This window comes from Mesoplodon mirus (assembly GCF_964341445.2).
Source record: "Mesoplodon mirus genome assembly, chromosome: 2".
In the NCBI taxonomy this organism is placed as follows: domain Eukaryota; kingdom Metazoa; phylum Chordata; class Mammalia; order Artiodactyla; family Ziphiidae; genus Mesoplodon; species Mesoplodon mirus.
The window spans coordinates 203,313,911-203,341,529 of record NC_138977.1 but is presented as its reverse complement, the minus strand read 5'-3'; the positions used below and the strand labels follow the sequence as shown (position 1 = coordinate 203,341,529).

Here is a 27,619-nt window from a genome sequence, read left to right as displayed (position 1 = left end):
ACTTAAGTTCTGAGCTCAGGTTGGTAGGCCAAGGCTATAGTGACCAGTTTCCAAGTTAGACCTCACTTTGGCTTCAATTTAATTCAACATGGAACACTAACTGTATGCCTGGGTTCCCTTCCCATACTTATTCATACCCATTTGGCCCTGTCTTCTCTCAATATTGTTTTCTCATGTCAGATTATCTTAAAAAGGTCTCTGTTTACTCCCTCAGTTTCTATATGGAAAAAGTCATTGTCCTCTTCATGTTGGTGTAAAGAGATAAGACACCCAGGACATTCACTTTAATCTTATATTTGTAATTTAAGTTATTTTTTTTCTGAACAGTTAAAAACAAAACAAAACACACTGTATTACCATGATCCTAGGTTGTGAACATACTGGTACATTGACTACACATCACCATAACATAATCACAAAAGTCAAAGCAGTCAGTACTGAAGAGTCTAGAGAATAAAGGCTGAGCCACGGGCCTCCCTGGTGGCGCAGTGGTTGAGAGTCCGCCTGCCGATGCAGGGGATACGGGTTCGTGCCCCGGTCTGGGAGGATCCCATATGCCGCGGAGCGGCTGGGCCCGTGAGCCATGGCCGCTGGGCCTGCGCATCCGGAGCCTGTGCTCCGCAACGGGGGAGGCCACAACAGTGAGAGGCCCGCATACCGCAAAAAACAAAAAAAAAAAAAAAAAAAAAAAAAAAAAAAAAAAAGGCTGAGCCAACCGAAAGCTCTCAGGGAGGCTCACACTTGTTGCCAGGCCTGCCCCATAGCTGGAGTCCAGTGAACATCCGTCAGAACAGTCTGCGTTGGGCTTGATTTGGGAAAGTGTTAGTGTCCTTGGTACCCAGAGATCTAACCCTTCTTGTTGGTCTTTTCCATCAGTGTCCAAGAAGAGACAGGGATAGAGGGGAGGTGAAGCTTTATAATGCTGTTTACTGCACTGACCCTTAAACACCCACACAGCCACCCAGGAACCAGTTGGGTGGGCTGGAGAGATGTTGGCAGATGTCATCTGCCTCCAGGAAATTTTAGGTCATAGGTACTCAATTTCCAACAGAAGAGGTTTCTGGATATCAATGCATTAAGTTCCACCTGAAATCAGCAGCCATAATCACGCTTTTTTGGTTTCTCTCCTCAGTTCCAAGGATTCTGAAGTCACAAATGAACTACAGGTAAAGTAACAAGAAGAGAAACTCAGCTTTAATCTACTAAGAGACGGCTGTCTTTTCAACACTGATTATGTTGAGACTGTGAAAAATGTAAGGGGCTGTGGTCTGCCAGCGATCAGCTATGTGGATGAGGCCTGGGGAGATAAACTCAGCCTGCAGGTTCAGGTACACTTGGTAGAAGTGAGGATTACTCTAGGAGGGAAGAGAGGAAGGCAAAAAGAAGCAAGGGCACCTTTTTCTGTTCTCCAGCTTGGGGAAGTCTGTTGAACTCAGAGAAATGGAGGAGATCAGAAATATGGATTAAAGTCATATTGCAGACCTGATCATCAAACAGGTGGTAGGCATCGAAGCATCCCTTTTGACACCTGGATGTACTTCGGATTCCTCCAGAATCAAGCTTGCAGCCTGGCCTCCCTGGCCTGCGCTGTTCTAGGCAGGAAGGTATTACCATCTAAGATGCCAAGAAGGTCAACAATACCAAGGTGTCTAATTCTGGGGAAGGAAATGTTGCCCTAATTATTCCAATATTCCCCCCGCCACTCCACCCCCCACCCTGTGTTTCCACGTACAACCAAATGCTAAGTAAGGAACAGACCAACCACAGCTATTCAGACCAATGGGTACCAGGAGACGGCAAAGGAGAAGAGTGCATATTTTCTTCTCTTCAGCTTTTGATTTTACAAAAGAAAAATAAAAAGGATTTTTCTTACTCAAGCAGAAAACAGAATGATTTAGGGATTCCAGGGTCTTTCCCAGAAACAAGCTATGAGGGCCAGACTTTATTACTTGTCAGTAGAATTCCAGAGAGTCCCTGTCTCTGAAGTTTCTGGTGAAGAGTCATCGGAAAGAATTTTGCCAAGGGACAAGTGTAAAAGGCCTCCCACTCACAATTCATGTCCATTTTCAAACTGCACATAAGAAAGTAAAAGGATGTTCTCAGCAGTGGAAATACACACATATGTAGCAAGGCATGCTGGTTTTGTCCAAGGAGCCCCAGTGTGAACAGAGAGCTCACAAGTGCCCACAGAGTAACCAGGTGCAGGGGCATGCACATGCTCCTTGCCTGCCTTTGAACAGGATTCCTCCCATCTTTATGAGATGTTTCTTTCAGGCCTAAATTGGAATTTTAGTGAGAAGAGACTAATCTACAATGGGGACATTTCACTTCAGAGCCCAGAAACACCTTCAGCTCCTTTTCTACCATTCCTTTGGAGGTGTTGAGACTTCATTTCTCTTGTTTTTTTAAAAAGGTCAAACTTTATATTTATTCTAGCCCAGTTGGGGATTAGTGATAATCAATTCCCACTGAAATCATGTGGAGATGGTAAGTGGCGTTTACTTTCTCTGGAGACGAACTTCTACTTACCTGATTATTTCTTCTACAATGAACTGGTAAATGGCCCCCAGGAGCTGAGAAATGTGACCGACAAGTTTTTCAGACCACTTAACTTCATTCTCATTTCCGTGAGCAGCAGAGGACAACCTGGAGAATATCCTCCATAGAGCTAATGGCTCCAGACTGCAGGGTTCACCCTTGATCTCATTTATGATGTACTGGACAAGCTCCTGTCAACATACCTTCAACTGAACCTAGAGGAGAGAGCAAAACCCTGGGGACCAATGAATATTCCATGGTTCCACTTCTGAATAGCAGCATATAAGAGAAGAACTGGTAAAGTTATGGCTATTGGACAATATTTTGAAATAGCTCAAAATCCATGCCTCTTTAATGCGTGATCTGGGATGGCCCTCTGCCTCATCTATAGCAAAATCCTTAATCAATCAAGAAGCCATTAATAGTCAACACACACACACACACACACACACACACACACACACACACACAAAGTCAAGACAATAGACAAGGAACCCTGATAGTGGCTAAATAGAAGACATACATCTAGCATGTGGGTATTTGGTAAGGAAATTATATTCAGAAAATACTGGGTTGGCCAAAAAGTTCCTTTGGGTTTTTCTGTAAGATGTGTGGAAAAATCCGAACGAACTTTTCGGCCAACCCAGAATTTCCCAAGCAATGACAATCATTTCACTGGGAAATGTTTTTTGGCTATAACCTGGAACTAAAAGCTTAAAACCACTCATAAAGCAGGAAAGGGAAAATGCATATGCACAATCTGCCTCTCAGTACGTAAAAACATTCAGTCTGGGCATATTTTGGGAAGAGGATTCCTTCTGGCAAAGCAGAGGGAAGAGTGAGGATGACCACCCCCACCCAACTAAAGGTGGCCTGGCTTTGAGGTCGCCTGCAACAGGATCCCATTCTGAAGTTTTTACAGCAGCTGGTTAAAAGGGGCCTTTCTTTTACTCAACTGCTTTGATATAACGGAAACAATGGGCCTGTCTGCTCAGCTTCCAAGGGAAGACTTGGAGACTGCCCTGTGCCCATTGATGGGTGTGTCTGTGCCATACAATATGGCTGGTGAAGGCCCATTCCTGCCCAGGGAAACAAGCCAGGCACATACTGATAGTACTCCCTGTGCCCCCAGGTTGGGGGGCACATGTGCCCTGCACCTGAAGCCCCTATAGCTGCTTTTTGAAGTGGCCAGTAAGCCTTGGCCCTTGCTTTAGTCCATTTATTTATGTTGCTCACCAACTGCCAGAGGAATTTTATTGGGGAGAGTGGAGAGTAAAATAAGGCCAAGAGAAGGAAGAAAAGGAAAGAGAAGGCAGTTTCTGTGCCATTAATAAACCCTGTGTGCCAAACTTCACCCTGATTCTCTCTCTGGCAGTTTTGCCTTTTATAAATACCAGGTTTGGAAAAGCAGAAGGTTGGTTCTGCAGAGCAAGGTTGAGATGATTAGCTTGATTTCTGAGAGACAATATTTACTGGCTTAAATGAAAAAGACATCACCTTTTAGTCTTGACCACCCGGTAAGCTAGTCTGATCATGGTCTTGGCAAAGATACAGGCACGCCTGGGTACTTGCAGGCCCTGATGAGGAAATCAGAGATGCGAACCATTATGCAGAATGCAATGAGCGACTGGCTCTGGCCATTTCAACCTCTTCTGTAGGCTGAGCCTTAGCAGTGATTTAAGATGAAGTACAACGCTTTTTATAACACATCTAATTGTTAATGAGGAAATGCAATCAGCAACTCCTTTCCACACTCTACATGGAATCAAGGAGACTGCTGAGTCCAGAAAAGATGTGGTCATTGAAGGAGCCCAGGAAATTTCTGCCCCTCCCCGCCTTTTGTTTTGGGGGTGTGGGTGGGTGTTACAAGGAGAAGAGAGAAGAGGTGCAAATACGACGAGAGTACCATGCCTGAGAATCCATCGTCGCCACATAGGGTCACTTGCAGCAAAAGCCTGGGTTTGAAATTTTGACTGAAGAGTACTTAACTCTTCTAAGTATTGCATTTTCTAATTTGCCTCATGATAACTGAGGATACTTTCTTCATACTCTTTCTTCTCAGGTGGAGCAGATAAACATGTTGAAGGGGAGGGGGAGAAGGGGCAAGAGGGACAGAAACAGGGAAAGAGATGGAAGGAAAGAGGCCCAGATCTTCCAGGGTGTACATTCTTGTTTTCTTTCTTTCTTGCCCCAGAGGCTACACAGACAGCTATTTCCTCCTAAGCACAGTGGGGCTGGGCAGATCTTGCCAGGTGCTGGGTATTCTTGCAGTTTACAGGGAGACACTGGGTGCTGTCTGGCTTGAAGTTGTATCCCCCGTCCCCTAGAAGCGGCTCTCTCCCAGTAGGCTCCATAGAAAACTAGTTCTTCTGCTTAACGGCAAAGCAAGAGAGATTCTGGCAAAACACTAAATATATTTATGTCATCTCTGTCTGGAACCAAATGAGGAAAAAACAGGTGCAGGAGGAAAGAAGGAGGGGAGGTGGGGTTTAAAAGTTCCAATCATTCACAAAAGATAGAAGACATCTTCTGATAGCAGCACGGAAGCAGTCAGCTGTGCTGAGTAAACCATCCTGGGTCGACTGCAGACCAGCTGTGTCCCAACAGGAGTCTTAAAGCCCTGCTCCTCAGCTAGTCCAGGGAAAGTGGGTGGTAGTTTGATTGTTACTGTTGTTGCTCATCGTGGTACTGGCAGATACGTTAAATACCGCAACTTTAATGAGTCCTGTGTGAAAACAGAGCACATAGTCATTAGTCCCTTTTCCTATATTTCTCACTTTCTCTAAGAGGAAAAGAATATTAAACTAGCTGTCAATTGGGGGAAAGACTCAGAGGTCCTTCCTAATGCCCGCTTTCTGTCCATGCTATGCAGGAGCTTCTGTCAAAGGCTACATGGCCTGTTTGGGGACTTGGCAGGGCTCACTGACATGGTCAGGGCTGTAGTGCTCATGCAGAGTGGCTCTGATATCTAGAGATTAAGAATGACTATGGTGGGTGTAGCATCAAGCTCTCAGCTGCTCCCTATAATGGTAGAGCAGGCAAGGACAGCTCTGAGGCTCCAGCCCTTAGTGGCCATGAACGCAATGTGCCACTAACAAAAGTGGGGGAGTGAGGTGAGGCTATCTGGTTGCTTGGCTGGAGGGGACTGGCAGTGTAGATGAGGGGAGAGCCTGATTGTTAGATGTGTGCTCTAGAAGTGCTCCTGGTACCTTCAAGGACAGGTGTGTAGGTGGCGTCTGGAAATGTGGCCTGGAGATTAGGCAGAAGTTGGGACTACAGATACAAATTAGAGATGAGAGCTGAAGCCTCGGGAAGAGATAAGGCAGCCAAAGCAGGGAACTCAGATAAGGAAGAAAAGCCCGAGACAGACTCTTAGTGGATGTCTACATTTTAGGGGTGAGAGAAAGAAGGAGACACAAACAATCAGAGAGCCAGGAAGAATATTAAAAATGACAAAATGCCATCAAAATCTAAGGAGGAGAAAATTTTGGCAAAAGGAGGGGATAGGTACATGACGACTACAATATTAATACTAATTAATGGCTACTTTTTAGTGAGGGCCTGTTATGTGCTAGACACTGTGCTAAGCACTAAGAATTTTACATATAACATTTCAAGGGGATCCTCACAACAGCTCTGCGTGGTAGGTATTGCAACCCTCATTTTACTAATAAGGAAACTAAGGCTCTGGGAAGTTATTTGCCCAAGGGCATGCAGCTAGGATTCTCACCTAGGCCTGTCTGTGTGCCTTGGTTGAGGAAGCAGTGCATCCTCTGTGAGAGAAGTGAGCACTGAAGCCAGCCCAGCAGGGCATGGAACACCCTGGTCAGAAGAACCACTATAGAAAGATGTGCAGAAAAGTGTACTAAATGTGTACTTCTGGCACAAGAACGGAGGCAGGTATGGGAAACAAGAAATCACAATAATGGCAATCCTCCCCAGTAGCTAGTACAGTTTTCCCAAACCAGTGATTACCTATATTTGAACTGGTTAGGGCACCAAGTATGACCTAAATATACCATGGCTATAGATTAAGATGAATGTTAGGATCTTTTCCTGCCCCAGAGACAGGATGGAGACTTGAGTGGGAGATTATATGGAGTTGTCACCAACTCCAGAGCTACTTCCAAGGTCAAAAAATAGTTCTTTTCTTTTTGGAGGCAGTAGGGAATGCGGATAAGGATAAAAGAAAAGCTACCTTTTACAATCAAATGATACTGATAAGGCAGAGCTGTGAGAAGGCAGCCCGATATTTCACCAAGAGATTTTTCCTTTCACACATTAGATTATCTACTTGGGTTAAAGGGTCTCCATTATAGGTGCTAGTTTAATCTGGGAATTACAAAGCCATAGGCTTTGGGGTCAATACTCTTAGTTATGAAACTGATTCAAATCTCATTTAATTTTCTTAAAAATCCTACTAGATTACTGAGGCAGGAATATTAGTTCTACTACACAAGGATCATCTAGATCTAGTTCAAGAATCATCTAAGAACTGAGGCTGGCTACCTCAACCAAAGGCAGTGTCCAATGTGCAGCCCCAGCCCTGTCTCATGGTGTCAGCTTCTGCTTTACAGGACTTGGAGATATAAAGGGCATGAGAAGGCTCCATGAACTCACAATACCTTACAGCCAATGTTCCATTTCCTACCCACAGTGCTATGTACACAATTCTTTTTCATACCTGTGCAAGTCTGAGGTCAGTGTTTGATTATTTATCTGGAGATATAGGTGTATGTTCGAGAAGGGGAGCGGGGGGGTTCAGCTTGGGCAGCTGGATCATTTAGGAAGTCCCAGATGAGGATTGTGTCATCATGTGAACTACTGACAATCTGGAATTCATCAAACTGGAGTCGGAAAACTCTTCCAGAATGCTCCTAAAGAAGCAGAAACAAAACTTATGAACTACTCAAAATCAAAAGGACACAAATTCAGCAACTTGTCAAAAGGAGTCTATGGAAAGGCTATGCTGATAGTTTTCTCTACCATTTAGCTGTTTCAAGAATACAGAGAAAAACCTTAACTTGGATTAAAGGCAGGATGGAAAAGTCAAATATTGGGTAGTTGATTTTGTATACAATCAAAGTAATATTTACTAGAGCTGATACATGTCAAATAGTACACTAGTTTCTCATTACTAACTCTCCTAGACTTAGGCTGAATGAGAACATTCCTCAGTACCTCCCTGGGTTTATCCTCTTCTCTGAATTTCTAGGATTCTTTTACAATCAGAGGCCAAGGACCGATGAGCAATAATAACTAGTGTGCTGGTATATAGTTATCAATTAACTCTCCCCAATTTGTAAAAGCATTTGCACATTTTATGGTCTAAAAATTTCTATCCTGGCCAATTTCAAGCTACCCGAGTTCAACCAGCTTGCAAAATTCATGAACGTCTAACAATTGGCTCCCATAAGCAGGTATAAGCCTGTTTCACTTAGAATAATGTCCTCAAGTTTCATCCATGTTGTAGCATGTGACAGTATTTCCTTTCTAAGGCTGAATAATATTCTATTCTATTCCATTCTCTCTCTCTCTCTCTCTTTCTCTCTCTCTCTCTCTCTCTCTGTGTGTGTGTGTATATATATATATATATATATATATATATATATATTCACACACACACACAAACACACCACATTTTGTGTATACATTCATCTATCAATGGATACTTGGGTTGCTTCAACCTCTTGGCTTTTATGAATAATACTGCTATGAACATGAGTATGCAAAGATCTCTTTGAGATCCTGCTTTTAATTTTTTTGTATATATACCCAGAAGTGGGAGTGCTGGATCACACAGTAATTCTATCATTAATATTCTGAGGAGCCACCATACTGTTTTCCATAGAGGCTGCACTATTTTATATTCTTTACAAGATATAAATGAGCTCATTAGATAGATGAGCATCTGTGTTCATAAGACATACTGGTCTGTAGTTTTCTTTTCTTGTTATATCTTTGGTTTCAGTATTAGGGTAATGCTGGCCTCACAGAATTAGGTAGCAAGTATTCACTCTGTTTCTATCTTCTGGAGGAAATTATAGAGAATTAGTATAATTTCTTCCTTAAACATTTAATAGAATTCACCAGTGAAACCATCTGGGCTTGGTGCTTTCTGTTTTGGAAGGTTATTAATTATTTATTAAATTTCTTTAATAGGTATAGGTCTGTTCAGTATGTCTATTTCTTCCTAAGTTGTAGAAGATTGTATCTTTCAAGGGATTGGTCCATTTCATCTGGGTTATCAATTCTGGGGGCATAGAGTTGTTCACAGTATTCCTTTATTAGAATCCTTTTAATGTCCACGGGATCTGTAGTGATGCAAAGTTTAATATCAAAAATCAATGTAATACAGCAATTAACAGAATAAAGGTGAAAACCATATGGTCACCTCAATGGATGCAGATAAAAGCATTTAACAAAAACCAACATCCATTCCTAATAAAAGCTCTCAGCAATCTGGGAACTGAAAGGAACCTCCTAATCCCCTGGTATCTATGAAAAACCTATAGCTAACATATATCTATATAAAAGTATATATAAAATGGTAAAAGACCAAATGCCTTTTCCCAAAGATAAGGACATCCACTCTTACCAATTCTTTTGAGCACTGTAGTGATGGTCAGTACAATAAAACAAAAAAGAAAAATGGAAGGTACACAGATTGGAAAAGAAGTATATTTGTACATACTTGCAGTGAACAATCCAGAAATCGAAAATTTTAAATACCGTTTATAATAGCATTAAAAATAACAAATACTTAAGGATAAATATGACAAAAGATATGTAAGACCTTTACATTGAAAGCTATAAAACATTGCTCAGAAATTTTAAAAGACCTAAATAAATGGTCTTTATTTAGAAGAAAATTCAATATTGTTAAGAAGTCAATTCTTGCCAAATTGATCTAGATTCAACATGATCCCAATGAAAATCTCAGCAGACTTTTTGTTGTTGAAACTGGCAAACAGATTCTAAAATTCACATGAAAATTCAAAGAATCCAAAATACTTTGAAAAAGAACACAGTTGAACGACTTAACTAACGCTACTTGACTTCAAGGGTTATTAAAAAGCTGCAGTAACCAAGATAGTATAATATTGGCATCAAGATAGACAAAAAGAGCAATGGAACTGAGTAGGTCCGTAAGTAGACCCACACATATATGGTCAATTTGTTTTTGACAAAGCTGCTATTAAGAAGAAAAAGGGGGGGCTTCCCTGGTGGTGCAGTGGTTAAGAGCCTGCCTGCCGATGCAGGGGATATGGGTTTGTGCCCTGGTCCGGGAGGATCCCACATGCTGCGGAGTGGCTGGGCCCGTGAGCCATGGCTGCTGGGCCTGCGCGTCCAGAGCCTGTACTCCATAACGGGAGAGGCCACAACAGTGAGAGGCCCGCGTACCGCAAAAAAAAAAAAAAAAAAAAAAGAAGAAGAAGAAGAAAAAGGGGAAACAAATCTCCAAAGCCATTAATGGTATCTTCTCTATGTCAGGCAGTTGTTCTACAGCAATAAATAAAACATAAAAATCTTAAAAAAAAAAAAAAAAAAAAAGAAGACGAAGACGAAAAAGGATAGTCTTCTGAATAAATGGAGCTGGAACAATCGGATATCCATATGAACTTTGATCCATACCTTGTACCATCCGCAAAAACTAACTCAAAATGAATCACTGACTAAAACGTAAAACCTGAAAGTATAAAACTTCTTGAAGAAAATAGAGGGGAAAATCTTTGTGACTTAGGATTAGGCAAATAAATTTTTTTAAAAGATATAATAGCTAATAACATAATCCCTAACAGAAAGATTGACACACTGGACTTAATCAAAATTAATTTCTGCTTTTCAAAAGATACTTTAAAGGGAATAAAAAAACAAACCATGGACTGGAAAAAAAAATATTTGCAAATCACATACCTAATAAAGGACTTGTATCCTGAATATGCAAAAGAATCTTAAAACTCAATAATCAGAAAGCCACTCAATTTTAAAAATGGGCAAAACATTCAAACACTTCAACAAAGTAGATATATGGACGGCATATAAACATATGAAAAGATGCCCAACACTGGGGCTTCCCTGGTGGCACAGTTGTTAAGAATCTGCCTGCCAATGCAGGGGACACAGGTTCAATCCCTGGTCCGGAAAGATCCCACATGGTGTGGAGCAACTAAGCCCGTGTACCAACTAAGCCTGTGTACCGCAACTACTGAGCCTGTGCTCTAGAGCCCACGAGCCACAACTACTGAGCCTGCGTGCCACAACTACTGAAGCCCGTGGGCCTAGAGCCTGTGCCCTCCAACAAGAGAAGCCTCCTCAATGAGAAGTCTGCACATGGCAACGAAGAATAGCCCCCACTTGCTGCAACCAGAGAAAGCCTGAGCGCAGCAATGAAAACCCAATGCAGCCAAACAAATAATTTTTTTTTTTTTTTTTTTTTTTTTTTTTTTGCGGTATGCGGGCCTCTCACTGCCGTGGCCTCTCCCGTTGCGGAGCACAGGCTCCAGACGCGCAGGCTCAGCGGCCATGGCTCACGGCCATGGCCCAGCTGCTGCGTGGCATGTGGGATCTTCCCGGACCGGGGCACGAACCCGTGTCCCCTGCATCGGCAGGCGGACTCTCAACCACTGTGCCAACAGGGAAGCCCATAAATAAATTTTTTTTAAAAGTCCCCCTTTAAAAAAAAAAATAGATGCTCAACATTATTAACATTAGGGATATAAAATTAAGATCACAATGCAGTACAATGACACACTTATTAGAAGGATTCAAAAAAGACTGTACTAAGTACTGGTGAGGATATGGAGTAACTGGAACTCTCATGCACAGTTGTACTACCATGTTAAACTGTACAACTGCTTTGGAAAACAGTTTGGCAGTTTCTAAAAATATTAATAGTATACTTACCATGTGACCTAGCCATTCTGTTTCTAGGATTTATCCCAGAGAAATGAAAATATATGTTCATACAAAGACTTGTGCATAAATGTTTATAGAAACTTTATTTGTAATACGCCCAAACTGGAAATAACCTAAATTTTCATCAATTGGCAAATGGATAAATAAATTTTGGTATAACCATACAATGGGATACTCCTCAGCAATTTTCAAAGAGGAAAATTGCTCTACATGAACAACATGGGTGAATCTCAAAATAATTATGCTTTGTGAAAAGAAACAGGCAAAAAAAAGTACATACTGTTATGATTACATTTATAAAACACTAGAAAATGTAAACTAATCAATACTGACAGAAAGCAGATCAGTGGCTGCCTGGGGATAGGAGCAAGGAAAAGTGGGGTGGGATGGGAAGGAGGGATTACTATGTAATAGGGGGCATGAGGATATGTTCATTATTTGGCTGAAGTGATGTTTTCACTGTTTTGTACATACGTCAAAAGTTATCAAGTTGTATACTTAAATATGCTCACGTTATTGTATGTCTATTGTATCACAATAAGTCTGTTTTTAAAAACTTAGTAAGACAACTCAATAAATAAATGAGGATGAGATGTGAAGACACTTCAAAAGAAGATAAGCACATGAAAAGATGTTCTATACCATTAGCTATCACAGAAATGCAAATTACAACTACAACCACTACACACCCACTCAAATGGCTGTAATGTTTTTAAAAACTGACAACACCAAGTCCTGTCAAGGATGTGGAAAAATTGGACATTCACATATTGTTTAGTGGAAATGTAAAATGGTTTGCATTTGCAAACTCCCAAAATGCTACTTTGGGAAATAGCTTGGTAGTTTCTTTTAAATTTAAATATATATTCAGAAATCATATGCCTAGGTATTTTTTACCCAAGAGAAATGAAAGAAAAAAATGTACACACAAAAGCCTGTATGGGAATGTTTTCAGTATCACCAAAGACTGAAAACATTCCAAATGTCCTTAAACTGGTAAATGAGTAAAGAAATTAGTTCATCCATACAATGGAATACCACTCAGCAATAAAAAGGAACATGCAACAATGTGGATGAATCTCAAAAGAAGTGAAAAAAGCCAAATGCAAAAAGCTACATAAATATGATTTAATTTATATGACACTCATAGCAAAACTATGGGGACAGTTGCTAGGGGTTGAGGAGAGGGGATTCATATGAAGGGGTATCATTTTTGGGGTGATGGAAATGCTCTGTATCTTGACTGTGGTATTTACACAATTGCAAAATTCATAGAAGTACACTAAAAAAGGCACAAATTTTGCTGTATGTAAATTATACTTCAAAAATCTAATGAATTAAAGTACACACTTTAAAAAACCATGTGTGAAACATGCAGGTAAAGCAGGTCTGGTGCTATAAGAATGAGCTTTAAATCCAACAAGGAAGACAAAGAAATGCATCTCTCTCTTCTCCAAAGCAGAGGCTGCCTAAATGTTGAGAGTCAGGATTCAGAACACTGGGCTTCAAATGCTTCCTCTCATCTTTTCCCTGAACTGTGCAAAAGATTTGTCCTCCCTGGTGCCCCACCTAATCTTTTTCTAATGGAAGCAGCTTTCAAACCTTAAGCCATTTTCTGATCTGGGCCTTTGGCTAACACCACGATAAAGAACTTGGTGCTTTTGAGGTGACATTCTTCCTTCTATGTCACTTCTTTGCCCAAATATCAAGATGTTTGGGCAAGGGGGTATATTAGTATAAAAGAGACGAGATTTAAATTGCTGGAGGCAGCATGCCTTAAATAGGAAGCGTAACTCAGGGGCTGACCAGGGGGTTCACATAGACTCCCCTGGCACTTTTTGCAGGCACAGGTGTGCAGGTCCTCAGATTCTGGACAGGTTCCAATTTGAGTAATTATGTTGTCTCTCCCTAAGTACCCCCTACTGTTTCTGGCGGATACAGAATTCTTATTCACTTCCTGTACTAAACTGTTGTGTAGCGTTGCTGTGCAGCTGTTGAACAGCTGCCACATTCTTCTCCATATACAGTCTCTAAAGCACTTTTGGATGAAAGGCAGCTATATAAACATATTTTATTGTCATGTATTGGTTGCCTTTCCACATAGTAGTAGGCTTTGTGAAGTTCTAACTATCAAATCCAGCTCTGTATTCCACAGTACATCAATGTTAATTTCTTTCCCTTCCTGCTCCCCAAACCCCTCCAAACAATAAGGCTCTTACCACAAGGGTCCGTAGACAGAGAGTTCCTGCAGGAGCACGGGGGTCCAAAGCAGCTACAAGATCCCACACCTTAATTTTTCTAAAGATCAAAAAGGGGACAAAAATCTTAGTTAAAAGCAAAATTAAGGGAACACAGGAAGAACAGTAAAAAGTCATGGCAATAAATATGTACAGCGAAGATAGTTTATATTATAAGTGCAGCTCACAGGAATATACAAAAACTTTTTTGTTTTGGAGACTCAGTCCTTGCATTCATTCTTAAAAGTGGAAAATGTACGTGATTAACCTAAAAACGAGAAACAGGTTAGCTTTAACCAAACTGAAGAGAGTGAATGGTAAAGTTACACCATACTTTGGGCCAAAAGGAGTTCTTATATCGATACATTTGAACTCTTAATCATAGAAGAGATCGCTTAGACCTAGAAACCTATAACTCTGAGGCATCTTCTTTCTGGTCAATTCTAAGAATGGCTCACGTCACACATATCAGAGGACTGGGGTCCATTTAAGAGCTCCGGAGTTGATATAAGTAAATCCTTATATTTTGATTTAAATAAGAAAAGTATAGCCCTTCTATAAATCAAGTATAGGTCATGTCTCCTCAAGGTAAGTATTAGTAACAGACAAAACCCAAGAGAAGTGGGTTTAGATCAAAACCAGGGCAATGAGAAAATACAACCTTGGACTTATCTGGAACATGTCATCATACCCTGAACAATTTCCCAAGGGTAGAACAGTGATGGCTGACTCAAAGCAGAGGAAGTGGGTCTGTTAACACTTACTGCTGCTGCTTGAGTTGTCTTAATATATCAGTATAGTATAGCCAGCTCATAAACTAAGAAAATGTTGTAAGTTAGTTTCTGATATTTAAAAAAAGGTGCCAGGGACCTCCCTGGTGGTCCAGTGGTTAAGACTGTGTACTCCCAAGGCAGGGGGCCTGGGTTCAATCCCTGGTCAGGGAACTAGATCCCATATGCCACAACTAAAAACATCCCACGTGCTGCAACTAAGACCTGGTGGAGCTAAATAAATAAATATAAAAATAAAATAAAAAGCTGCCAATATTTGAACTGTGGCCTTCTACTTCCCCAAATCAGGCACCTTGATGAGGAGAAACGATAGAGAGCACTTCATAAGTGAACACACTTTTGTAAGAATTTACTATGTGCTTATTAGCATTGCTGGACATGGGATCTATCCACAACATGAATGGACTCTATGACCATTCGAAATCAGACTGAAGGAAAGTAAAGATTACTTAACTCATTGTGACTGAAATGCTAGAAGTGAGGACAAGAAGGCTGTACTTTTAGCAATCACTCAAAGGGATAAAAATTCAAGACTGTACCATACTAAGCGCCACCCCCACCCAAGATATCGTCCTCCAACATTTCAGCTTTACTAAGAAGTCACTATTTTATATTCATATCCTGATATAGTGGGTTTACCCAGTTCTTTGCTTTATACGGCAAAACAGATAAATATATAACCAAAAAACCAAAATATTAATGAAATTCATGAGCAAACAAGTACAATTAAATGATTGGGAAGCATATTTTAGAAAAGAGTAAACAAAGGAGAGGTGAATATATGGATTAGACACAAGAATATTGTTCAGATTTTTTCTGTGATATCTATAATCTTTTAGAGACAAGGAAAGGTTATATTTAACATTCTAAGGCAGGAGGGATTAACAGGCAGATTTTTTAAAAACGCTGTTAGCAAACTCACCCATCATAGGCTCCACTGACTATCCTCTTGTTATCGAATCGAATACAGCGCACCAATTCCTCATGGCCTTCTAACACTCGTAAGCATGCACCACATTCTATGTCCCATAATCTAAAAGAGAAAACTGAGTCAAGTGAATTTTCAGGTATTCTTTTCTAAGCTTGGAATGTTATAATAACATACTTCATACATCTTTTAAAATATCCAAAAAATAAAATCAATCAACACTCATACACAAATGTATTACTTTCAGTGTAATTTATTTCTTTTCTGCCATATAAGCAGAAAAATGTACGGTTTAAGTTCAAATATGCAGTATATATTTTCAAAGCACCAACCTTCATATAATTCTGTAATCAGGGTCACCAAGGAATATAAAAGATGAATTCAATGTACACAGTTGCCTATGAAGGAAATGACCAAGCCAAGAAAAATAATGTTTCCTAAAATCACAATTAATAAGAATGAGACGCAGTATCAGTGACATCCTGCCCTCACAAAGTATGTCCACCTTTGTCACCGAGGGCACTCTCTGCTTTCACCTCATTGTCCAGGACAGTTTTTCTCATATAATGGAAATGCAAAGTAAGTTCTCAAAAACTTTTATATACTAAGTTAAATTATGTATGCTTTCTGACCAATCCAAAGGATTTCTAGGAATGATAATTTCCTTAGATATAACAATATCTCTATCTGTTATTTTTTCAATGGCCTTTTCATTCCTTAGTACTTCTTTGAAGGAGGGGGAGAGGGTTGATAAATCTTCCAAATTCTATTCATATGAGTGTCATTCATCTTCATGAAGGATAAATACCAAAAAGTACTTCAATTTGTGGATTCTTCATAATTTCTTCATAATTTCAAAGACTGGTAACTCCCTGGCCAATTATGTAATGCTAAGAAAACAAAATGCACAATTTCTAGCAGGGAAACAAATCTCTTTTCTTTTTTTAGAACAGTGGCAAAGAGAAAAGGCCTTTAGCTATTTATTAGCACTTTTCAACTGCAGACAGGAGAAATTTAAAGAGAAGGGCCTTCAGCCTCCATTTTTATCTCTCTTGCTCACTTCCTCTTTCAAGCAGTACTTTTTAAATAGGTCTATATGGTGATAGAACTATTACAGGAAGGAAACACATCAACAAAAGGCTTTGCTATGCTGCCTCTCTGCTTGGGGCAAACTTTTGATCTGTAAGAAGCTACAGAAACTGAAAAATGTTTTATTATAAACATAACACAGTTGAAGATCTGTTTGATCTGTGCACAAACAACGAATGGCAGGATAACAGTGATCCCTTCTGGGCAAGGGCACCTGCTGCTCACCTGATAGTGTTGTCAGATGAGCCACTCACGACCAGCCTGTCTCTGTACTGCAAACAGGCAATTCCGCGTTTGTGTCCATTTAAGGTCCTTACAAATTCACAAGTACTTGTGTTCCATACCTGAAACAAAAATAGCATTTGGCAGTTGATCTGGTGCTTTTACTAGTAAAATCTATGGCAACTGGAGTTTTTGGGAGGCAGAAAATAGGACTGAACAGGGGGAATTCAACTTTTCATACCAATCCAAATCAAACCAAAAAATGACAAGTTTAATTCATAGTAATATACAGCTAATTTGTAGCTGGCTGCTATCACATGAGAATCCTCAAATTGATGTACTCTTATGGGGTTAGTCTGGTCTTGCAGACAAATTTTCTTGAACCTAAATTTACCCCTGCCCTTTTCACACTCACCATTATTTATAAGAATAAAAACCTAATTCAAATTGTCACACAACCTATCTCACTCATTACCTTTTTACGCATAAACTAGTATTTGATTTAAATATTAAGTATTCTGCAGTGAGGGTTAAGTATGAAACTGCCCTTGAGCAGATTTCCACATGAACTTCCCTTTTCTAATTTGGGGACTTACTGAAAAATGCCTTATTACCTTTATAGTCCTATCCCCAGATGCAGAAACGATGTACTTGTCATCAAAGTCTACAACATTGACTGCAGCTCGGTGTCCAACAAGCACCCTCCTGAGGGTGATGTCAGTTGGGGAGGCCATATCCCACACCGCAATGGAACGGTCTTTGGAACAGGTCACCATCATGCCATTATTGAAACGCAAGTGCAGAACTGCTTCACAATGGTGAATCAATGTGTTTAGCATTTCACCTGTATTTACATCCCACACCCTGGAACAAACAACATTAAGGTTATCCGAGATTGAGGAGGAGCTCATGCTACAATCTATTACCAGTACTGGACCACCTCACTCCCCACCCTTCCCACCCTATTCTCATAGTTAGTGTTATACCCTACTTTGCTTCTGCAGCTCTGAAGTTGAGCTGAGCTAAAGTGTACTGATGGACCATGGGGAAGTGGTAGACAGAGGGCTGGACTGGGAGAGTAGGAAGAGGAAGGGGATGGGATGCTGCCCAGTGAAATCTGGGCTAGTTTCAGGGGGCTGGAATGAGGTTGCAGCGACCATCACCAGAGAATTGGCCACAGACTTCAAGATTATCATAAACTTTCTAACATTCAATCTGATACATTTTAAACTGGGAATCTGATTAATAACTACAGCATTGGTGGTCCCACAGACAGCCCTCAGGTCCTAGACTGACATAGGCGAAGAAGCTTCCCTAACAGACTTAGTACTATGGATGTGAGTTTGATGACCCTGGACCTTTTCACCACATAGATCAAGGCCTAAAATTATCTAGACTCTAAATGTAAGGCCCCGTTTCTGTGCTTTAAGTGAGTGTAGGGATCAAGAACAGCCATCCCAGTATCAATATGGGCTTCACAGCAGAGTGTGAGCCCCTTGGATAGCTTGAGAATTTTTTGTGAAGGTATATTTTACTTTGATCAGTCTATTTTTGTATATTTACTTTGTTTTTTACAACACATTTTATTTCTTTTTTCAGTTTAACCCTCTTTTAGAAAATCGTTTTTTCCCTTGTCCTATGTTAGCCTCTACAATCTTTCAGCTTCCTTGAGGCACTCCACAAGCACCAGTACATGTTAAATGTTGATAACTCTAAGAACAGAATTTGCTATGCCTTTAAGTCAGAAGACAAGAAACAGGAACGGCCTTTTCTATTCACAGAGGATAACCTGGAATGGTAAACATTTAACTTCAGAGAATCTAACGATGCAGTTAACTGCTTTTTTTCCTATTTTTTTAAAGTTACTTTTGATGCATTATGTTTGCTAAATCCTTTAGCTCAAGGCAAAATGCCTAACAGAGGTTTCCAGCAGTGCTGCTAGTACCCAGAACTCAAGCTACGCTGGACTCCAGCAGCACAATGGCTGTGTCATGAAACCACTAACGCCTCTGGAAACTGAAGGTCCCTCCCTGAGTGAAGCTTGCAATTACAGACTGCAGGGACAGCAGGGCAGGGGTTGGCAAAGAGAGAGCTTTGCTCACCTGTGCACATTTTAAAGGAGATATGCATGCCTGTACTACAGTTATAACCACTTGAAAGGAAGGCTTCATTCCATTCATGTCATTCCCCTGTGAGGTGGCTTTTGTAAGAAATGCAAGGTTTACCAAGTTTCTATAATAGATGATTCCCCCAAATCAAAACAGAATATGTAGTTTCTTTTTTTTTGTAATTAAAATTTTTTTTTATTTTTAAATATTTATTTATTTATTTAGGCTGCGCTGGGTCTTAGTTGTGGCACGTGGGATCTAGTTTCCTGACCAGGGATCAAACCGGGGCCACCTGGATTGGCACTGCGAAGTCTTAACCACTGGACCACAAGGGAAGTCCCTGTAGTTTCTTAAATGTACAAAAATGTAAACTTACCATAACCATTCCTAAATCAAGTTTTCTAGCTTTAGACTGACACAATGATGGGGAGAGCTGGTGGTTTATTCTTTTTTGGTTATGAAGTTTCAAACTGTGTTCATGCAGATACATACAAAATTACTATCTAAGACAGAACAGAGTGAATCTGATATTTCAGAGTTCAAAAGATCATTTGAAATTTTCTACCTGACTGTGGAATCCGATGATCCAGTTATGATCACCCTCTCGTCATACTGGAGACACAGGACAGAACCTGTGTGGCCTGTGAGAATTCGCTTGCATTCCAATGTGCTTTTATCCCAGATCTAGGATGGCAAACAAGATCCTTTTGATCATTGTGATAATGGGGTGCTGCAGAGACTTGCTGGCTCTATTATGTGTTTGATTCCCCAAAAGAATCAAAGCCCGGAGTAGTGTGGAATGCATTCTTTCCTATAGGTATAGCTAAGCACCTATATATATGTGGCTTGAGTACTAATGCAGACTTTATCCTTTTCATTAAGGAACAAGCGGTAGCCTATAATTATGTGAAGGCCAGTGCACTTCAAGAAGAGAATTTAACCCTAGCCCTATCCATTTGTATGTGTTTCTGGAGGGAAGCAGGCATTTTTCCTTTAAGAAAATTTTGGCTTTTGGACTGGATACAATCTAAAACTCTTACTTTCTGGAAATACTGCTTAGAGTTTATGCTTTAGATTGCTTTATACTGTGGTCATCCTCACCCCTTCTTCTACCTTCCCATAACTGAAGAGACCTCACCTTGATTGTGTTGTCTCGAAGGCCGCTTACTATCTTCTGATCATCATACTGTAAACAATAAACTCCTTTGCTTGTTTCACTTCGGCAGTGGATTCTCTGTAAGCTATGTCTTCCACATCTCCAATTAGATTCTATTGTCTGAGAAGAAGGAATGGTAAAGAAGCAATAATTAGGAAAGGACTAGAACTAACCTCTTATCTGACTTTCAAGGCAACCAATGACAAATGCTTTACTCTACTGGATATATAAAACTTAAGGCATTTTTTTTAAAAAGCCACTATTTAACACTGTAAAACATTTTTCCATGTGCAAAGTAATTAAAGATTTATTTCCTAGAACTCTCCCGTATATAACTCGTTGAACTAAATAATAAACCTGCTAGAAAGAGACTGTTCACCAACAGAGGGCAAGCTATGAACCACATGAGGTTACCTACTCAGTGCTCATCTTTCATTTGTGGTGGCCATTTCTACCAGTGAACTTCCACAGAGGCTCAATTCAGAAGATATTTGAATAATGGCTTATAAGTGCAACTTTAGCAGTTTCACTGCTGTTATCGTATTCTCTCATCTATTTATCTATCAGTAAACAATTTTTAAAAGCTTTAAATTTTTTTTGCCTGGGAATTTACTATATTTTACCTATCCTACGCACTTGTAAAGAAATTGATTTTTAACCCACACAATAAACCCTAATGGGTTTGCTGTAACAATGCTGTTACTGAAGAATGTTGATGATTCTCTAGTATTTGGCAAATACCCAAATATACATAGATTCTTACCTCAATATCTTGTATGATTTTAGGATAAAGTGCTCTATAAAAAGAGTTGGGAGGAGCATTCCCATCAGGAGGTTTGTTTTTGAATAAATACTGTCCCCTAAAAAACAACAAATATTTCCCAATAAAAATCATAATATTATACATTTACAAGGAACTTCCTATTTCTTCAAAGTGTTTTCACAGTTACCATTCCATATAATCTCCATAACCAGCCTGGAGAGGTGTGAAGTTAAGCTCGATTTCAGGAGTCCATGTCAAGGAGGAACTTTCTGGGCTCAAAGGAACTCTGCCAACATTGATTTGCTTTTGGCTAGAACATGATGATTTCTAGTACAGAACATCAGAGTGTCAGGCCTTCAGGAATATTATGTCAATAGACAAATGGAGTGCACATAGTCAGAATTCATCTATTGACTATCATATCTCTGTATAGACAGATTCATTGGCCTTATCTTTTGAAAATTTTGTTAGTGATGATAACTACCAGCTTTGAACTAGGCACATGCCCCAAAGACTTTTTTTTCACTGAGTAAAGCTGTGCCAGTGTCAGTGGAGCCTAGCATTGTGGGCAGCAGGAATGGCTCTGTCACAGAGATCACTTTTTCTAGTCCCAGTTATACGGGGTAAGGTGTGTTGGCGGCTCAGGCACCCAGGCTGCTGGTGATCAGTGTAGCTATGCTTTAAAAGGAGCAATTTCGACAGAAAACAAAGGGACCACAGGAGTGTCCAGCAGCAATTATGAAAGCAGATTAAAAAAAAAGAAATGCCTAAGAGCACTGTGCTGTCCAGCCTAAGGCACAAAATTGACTTTCACAGGTGTGTTTCTGGCTATGTATGGATTTTATTGCCTTTCCTTGATTCCAGTGAGCAACATTTGTTAGCATCTCCTTCCTTATGACAGCACATCTCTGGAATACTCATATCCCAAGCTAGATCTTTGCTACAAAAAAAAAAATCAGTAAATGGCAATCACTTCCTGCTGGGTAAAAAATTTAATTCCTCATCCTGAAGTTAAGAACCCACCAAACACGGTGTGCAAGCTAGTAAACCCCACTATGGGTGTACTAACTGCTGTTCTCATTGGCACTGTGCCTTGCAAAGTGGAGATAGGCAGAAATGCCTCTGAGTGTAATCCTGGCACCAGAGAAATCATGTTTTCTCTGGGCCAGTCATCCACTCCTCCCTCTTTAGCTCCATTACAGAATAATTAATTGTTCAGTGTCTCTAGGAGCACTTCTCCCCTGCCCTCTTCCTATTATACACCTTGAAAATTAGTTGAGAAAATTTCCTATCAGGAAGGTAGCTGGCTCTGACTTCTGTGTTGATACAAAAAAGGTAATCTGCAACAGAGAAGCTAAAATAATAGTTTTTTTAAAAAAGGGACTAATAGGAACAAGAAACATGATACATCAACATAAAGAAAAGGGCAAACAAGACACATTATGAAATAATTTGGGCTTCAAGATACACTTCTCTGAACAATATTATTCTATAAACACATTGCAGGCAAACAGATTTTGAATGAAGAGGTTCTAATCTGGTTAATAGGGAATTCCCTGGCGGTCCAGTGGTTAGGACCCGGCACTTCCACTGCTGGGGGCCCGAGTTCAACCCCTAGTGGGAGAACTAAGATCACGCAAGCCACACAGCTCAGCAAAAAAAAAAAAAAAAAAAAAAATCTGGTCAATAATTACAATTTAATAGTTTCAACGTCAACATCCTTTAATGAGGTAAGAATCACTACATTCATTTGGCAGATGAAGAAATCAAATGTCAGGGAGGTTAAGCAACTTGCCCAAGGTCACACAGCTAGTGAGGAGACCTGGGATTTGAATCTAAGTCTGACTTCAGAGGCCACATTCTTAATTACTTTATATCTCTGGTGGGTTTTTTTGTTTGTTTTTTAAATTTTTATTTATTTATTTATTTATTTATTTATTCATTCATTCATTCATTCATTCATTCATTTATGGCTGCGTTGGGTCTTCGCTGCTGTGGGTGAGCTTTCTCTAGTTGCAGCAAGTGGGGGCTAACTCTTTGTTGCAGTTTGCGGGCTTCTCGTTGTGGTGGTTTCTCTAGTTGCAGAGCACAGGCTCTAGGCGTGCGGGCTTCAGTAGTTGTGGCGCGTGGGCTCAGTAGTCGTGGCTCACAGGCTTAGCTGCTCCACAGCATTGGGATCTTCCCGGACCAGAGCTCGAACCTACGTCCCCTGCATTGGCAGGCGGATTCTTAACCACTGCGCCACCAGGGAAGCCCTAACTACTTTACTGTCTCTCAATGCCCACCATTTCTCAGAGATTCCTGCCCTCCTCTTAGTCTCTGGCAATCGTATACAGGCACCCCATGATTTTCTTCATATGCAATGAAACTATACCCTAAGGAAAAAGAAATCATACAAACCTCTGATCTCATTTTCTACCCCACAGTATTTATCACACCTTGCTAAAGTATTTGAATTTCTTTGAATCAAAGGTGCTACAAAAAAGGGTGGCTAAGTGTTGAAAACTGGTTTCTCAGTCTATATTTATTTTGTAAGTCAAAACCTTTTATGATGGAAGCTCTTTGACAACAGGGACCACTTCTATTGAAATGTCTAGTACTTTTGAGAGTGTGAGGACATGATAAATGCTAAGTATTAAATTCAGAATGTTATCATAAAATGTGATCTGCTGATTAAGAAAATGGACTTTTCCCAAGTGGTCTTTTATTATACTTTTAAGAGTTACCATTACTGAGCAGAGAGAATATTCAGTATTATTCAAGAGAGAAAATAAGAGTTCATGTCCTAGGAGTAGACTGTCAAATTCATCTAGATATAAAATACAACAGTAGAGTGGAAATTAAACCCAAAGCTTTTTTAGAAAACTGTATTTATTTATTTTTGGTTGGAAGAAATGGAAGAAACTTTCAAAGACAGTATTTGGGGAAAGGTAGTATAACAGACCTTATTGACAAAGGAGGCTTGGTTAAGACAACTTGCAAGAAAAAAATGAAAAAGTGATCATAGATTAATTTTTTTTTTAAGTGGGGAAGGACAACTAACACAGGAAGAAAGGCAACATGTAAAAATAAGCAGCCACAGAATGTGAAGGGGATACTGGAGGCGATCTTCATGGGGTGAACAAATATTTGAAATTTCATGGGTCTATATCAAGCTGATAAATATGGCCAAAGACAAAGGAATACAGTCAGAACTCTGAAGGATACTCAAAAGAGCAGGAATGGGTTTCTATGGTTGAAGAGATAGAGGGAAGAGTGGTAACTGGTGCTGAATCCTGAATTATTTCTCAGCTAAACCTTCACACACCCTTTTAAAAGGCCCAAAAGCCGTCTGTTCAATGATCTACTTGGTTTTTTCTTCTGTGTAACTAACATAATAGATCTTTAGTGCAAACCCTAAGCAAAACTGTGGAGCCTACATTTATCTTCGGCATTTTCACACGTATGTGTCAAGATCTGTCCATCTACTTCTTGTTCTCCCTGCCTTCAAAAAAAGACTTTGTAAAGTCTCAAGGTGTGATAAAGGCTAATTGTCATTTACAGTCCAAATGGGAACAAAGTACATTTTAACAGGGAAGAAAACCTTTATAGCTATGGGAATAAGTCTCTACAACTGAAATTTCAGGTCAGGACTTATCTGGAGGGGAGTTTCTTTTCATTTTTTTTTTTCCCTCGAGGGGTGGAGGAATATTCCTACCTGCCCTAAAATTTTCCCATGTAAGCAACTGCCTCCTCTATTTCTAAGGCTCATCCTGGCATGCTTAGCAAAATGATGGACTTTGAATGCCATACAACTATATACTTTTTTGCTTTTTTATAAAATATAAAGAGTTTATTTCCAAATTATGAAATAAGTTATGAAATATAAGATTTCTAGTTTTCTATATAGTGAAATAAGTGAGAATAAAGAAAACATATTTGGGAAGGGGAAACAATAACTTTCACTTATGCAATTTTTATATAGCCAAAAACTGCCTGGCATTTGCTTCCTAATTTAATTGAATTTGGGAGAAATTTTAAAGTCTTCCTAATAGCCAGAATGACAGAAATCTCTTGAAGCACTTGGTATAATATTTAGAGGTCATTATGTTTATTATGCTTTAATGAATTTCAAAGATGCAAAAAAAGTAAGGGAGCTGACTATATTTTTATGAAAATTGCTAAGAAAAGCTGATCCTCCATTCTTAACTGTTCTGTATCTCTTTATGATCCACGATAAACAATTCATAAAATTAATTGCTCAGGATATCACTGAGCATACATATGCCTGCTGGTGCATATCTACCAACTAAAACATTTAATATGTCACCTTTATTTTATTTATGAAATATTCACACCCAACTTTCTTACAGTGACATTATAGAGACATCCTCCGAGAGAAAATTATATATAGAAGACATCTTCCAGAAGTTCTAACGAAATGCTACCATTACATTAAGAGAACAACAAAATTGGTGACTATCTCTTGGGCTGCTAACTATATAATGCCTTAAGGGATTCAGGATTAAGCAGTAAAATCTTGAGAAAATATAAGAGTCTTAAAAAGAAACAATGATTTATACTAAATTCCAATCTTCCCTCTTTCTGATGGCTTGAGTTCTTATTCTAGTTGGGCATAAAAATAATTTTGATTACAAAGATGATAAAACACCACAGGCAAGGGCTGAAGGCAAGAAATCTGAAAAAGAAAATAATTATTTGTTCTGGATTATTTTAGGGGAAAGCTAGATCTGATGGCTTCTGTGTGATTCAAAGCCATCTACTTGCCTTATAAATTGCCCATCAGCCCTTTTTCAGGATACCAATCTCTGCCCAGAGAACAGAACGCTTCAAATAGAATGGCTGGCTAGTTTTTTATGATTTTTTGCAAAGCAGTATTAACACATTATTATGTCACTTATGAGTGACTGGTCAGAAGAAAAACTGTCAAGTACATGAACAACTATTTAACATTTTTTGCTATAAAACAGCAAAATCACTGTATCAAAAGATAAGTGGTCTCATGGCTCCCAATAATACTGTATTCCAGAGACTGAAAGGCCAGGTCCTGAAGCTCTGTAATAGTAAGAACGTTAAAAGCCTCACCACCCTCTTCGTTCTGCCAGGCCTCTCCACAGAGAATCTGTCCTGACCATTCTCTCAATGAGCTTCTTCCATAACATGCCATCAGATGTCACTCGGTACCATTCCTTGCACACAAGTTCAGCAGCACATAGCGATTTGGCATCCAGGTATGACAGAATGTTCTCAGCGATGTGATCTAAACCCCGAGCTTTCGGTGGGGGGAGGAGGCAAAGAAAAAGAACATAGATAGTGGTGAATGATTTTTTACAAAAGGTCCTTTAAATCAGAACAGCATTTATTCTGCTGTGAAGGCACATTACTGTCCCTAGTGTGGTCCAGTTTCTTTTTCAAACAGACTGGGATAAAATGAGTGTCAATAATTTTTCTATAAGGTTACAGAAATGAACAGTATTTTCCATCTTCCTTTAGATAAGGAAGTGAAAACTAACAACCAGCAAACCCCCCAAGACATTAAAAATAAAAAGGATTCCAGGAAACAATTCACATCTATCTATATGGATTTCGGCACTAGGGGATGTTCTATGGATGGCATCTCAAACTCTGTGGTTCAGACCCCCCACACCCCAATTCTCTATATTAGGTCCATTTCTCATTCTGTTTCTATTACTGCTGCAGTTCCTAAGCTGTTCAGTAAAAGAAATATCCTTTAAATGTACTGGGGGAGAGGCACTAAGTCAGAATGTTCTGGATTATAGAATTCTGGGCATGCAGAAAGGAGAGAAGAAGGAAATACAGATTGGTACAGAAACATCCCAAGAGGAATGACCGAGAGGTATGTTTAAGTTCAAGTATGAGTTTAATTTTAGATGTTTAAAAAATATATTTGAGAACAGTTGCTGCTATAAAGCCTAAATGACAGTTGGCCAAAAATGGAAAAAAAAATCCCAGACCAATAGATAACTTATAATTTCAGAGACTATTTTTGTAGGATATACAGAGAAAAACAGTGGAAGTAGATCTTGGACTGTGTTAACTGGGTGGGCTTCTCAATTACAATTCTCTACTACCCAAATCTGTACTGGGGCCTCAGAGGAACAAATCCTATAAAATAGGATATTTGGGGGCTTCCCTGGTGGCGCAGTGGTTGAGAGTCTTCCTGCTGATGCAGGAGACGCGAGTTCGTGCCCCGGTCCGGGAAGATCCCACATGCCTCGGAGCGGCTGGGCCCGTGAGCAATGGCCGCTGAGCCTGCACGTCCGGAGCCTGTGCTCCGCAACGGGAGAGGCCACAACAGTGGGAGGCCCGCGTACCGCAAAAAAAAATAGGATATTCGCACTAACTTTTGGCTGCTGTTCTAATTCACAAGTGAGACAAAAACATTCAAAGTTATTTCTCTTTACAGGTTACGTATCAGAGGTTCGCTAAAGACTTAAATAGTGCAGAAAGATTCCTTCATACTCTGATTCCCTTAGGCACAAACTTAACAAACAGGAGAGGGAATACCACATTTCATTTTGTGTCTTTCCCCTGAATCATACAAAGACACATTTGGATGCCATTAGCAAAAATCCAAATGTGTTTAAACATTATTTTAATTATAAAAATTGTATGGATATCAGTCACATTTTTCAGCAGATTTGGAAAAGAAAGCATTAAATGGATCTTGTTTGGCTGGCATCACATGTTCATATTTAAGCACAAGCAGATGGAGGCATTCATCACCTAATTTTTATTAAAAAAACATGACTATAAGCCAATTAAAGATATAATAACTAGTTCGTCATACAAAATACAGTAATGGCACAATTTCTGCATCTTTATACTGAAACTTTCTACACCATCA

At 39.7% G+C, this 27,619-nt stretch overlaps 1 protein-coding gene across 11 annotated transcripts in view; it reads right to left on the bottom strand.

Annotated features, from left to right (window-relative positions):
• Nucleotides 1–4,932: 4,932 nt before the first annotated feature.
• BTRC (beta-transducin repeat containing E3 ubiquitin protein ligase) overlaps nucleotides 4,933–27,619 on the bottom strand; it is a 185,571-nt gene continuing 162,884 nt past the window's right edge. For all 11 annotated transcript variants that reach the window (XM_082611573.1, XM_082611571.1, XM_082611578.1 and 8 more), the window contains 10 exons: nucleotides 25,837–26,023; nucleotides 20,752–20,848; nucleotides 19,971–20,108; nucleotides 19,398–19,516; nucleotides 17,339–17,588; nucleotides 16,728–16,846; nucleotides 15,408–15,518; nucleotides 13,677–13,755; nucleotides 7,223–7,415; nucleotides 4,933–5,263 (listed from right to left, as the gene is read on the bottom strand). In XM_082611573.1, coding sequence (XP_082467699.1) covers nucleotides 7,254–7,415; nucleotides 13,677–13,755; nucleotides 15,408–15,518; nucleotides 16,728–16,846; nucleotides 17,339–17,588; nucleotides 19,398–19,516; nucleotides 19,971–20,108; nucleotides 20,752–20,848; nucleotides 25,837–26,023 — 1,262 coding nt within the window. In that variant the 3' untranslated portion in view covers nucleotides 4,933–5,263; nucleotides 7,223–7,253. The remainder of the gene's footprint in view (nucleotides 5,264–7,222; nucleotides 7,416–13,676; nucleotides 13,756–15,407; nucleotides 15,519–16,727; nucleotides 16,847–17,338; nucleotides 17,589–19,397; nucleotides 19,517–19,970; nucleotides 20,109–20,751; nucleotides 20,849–25,836; nucleotides 26,024–27,619) is intronic.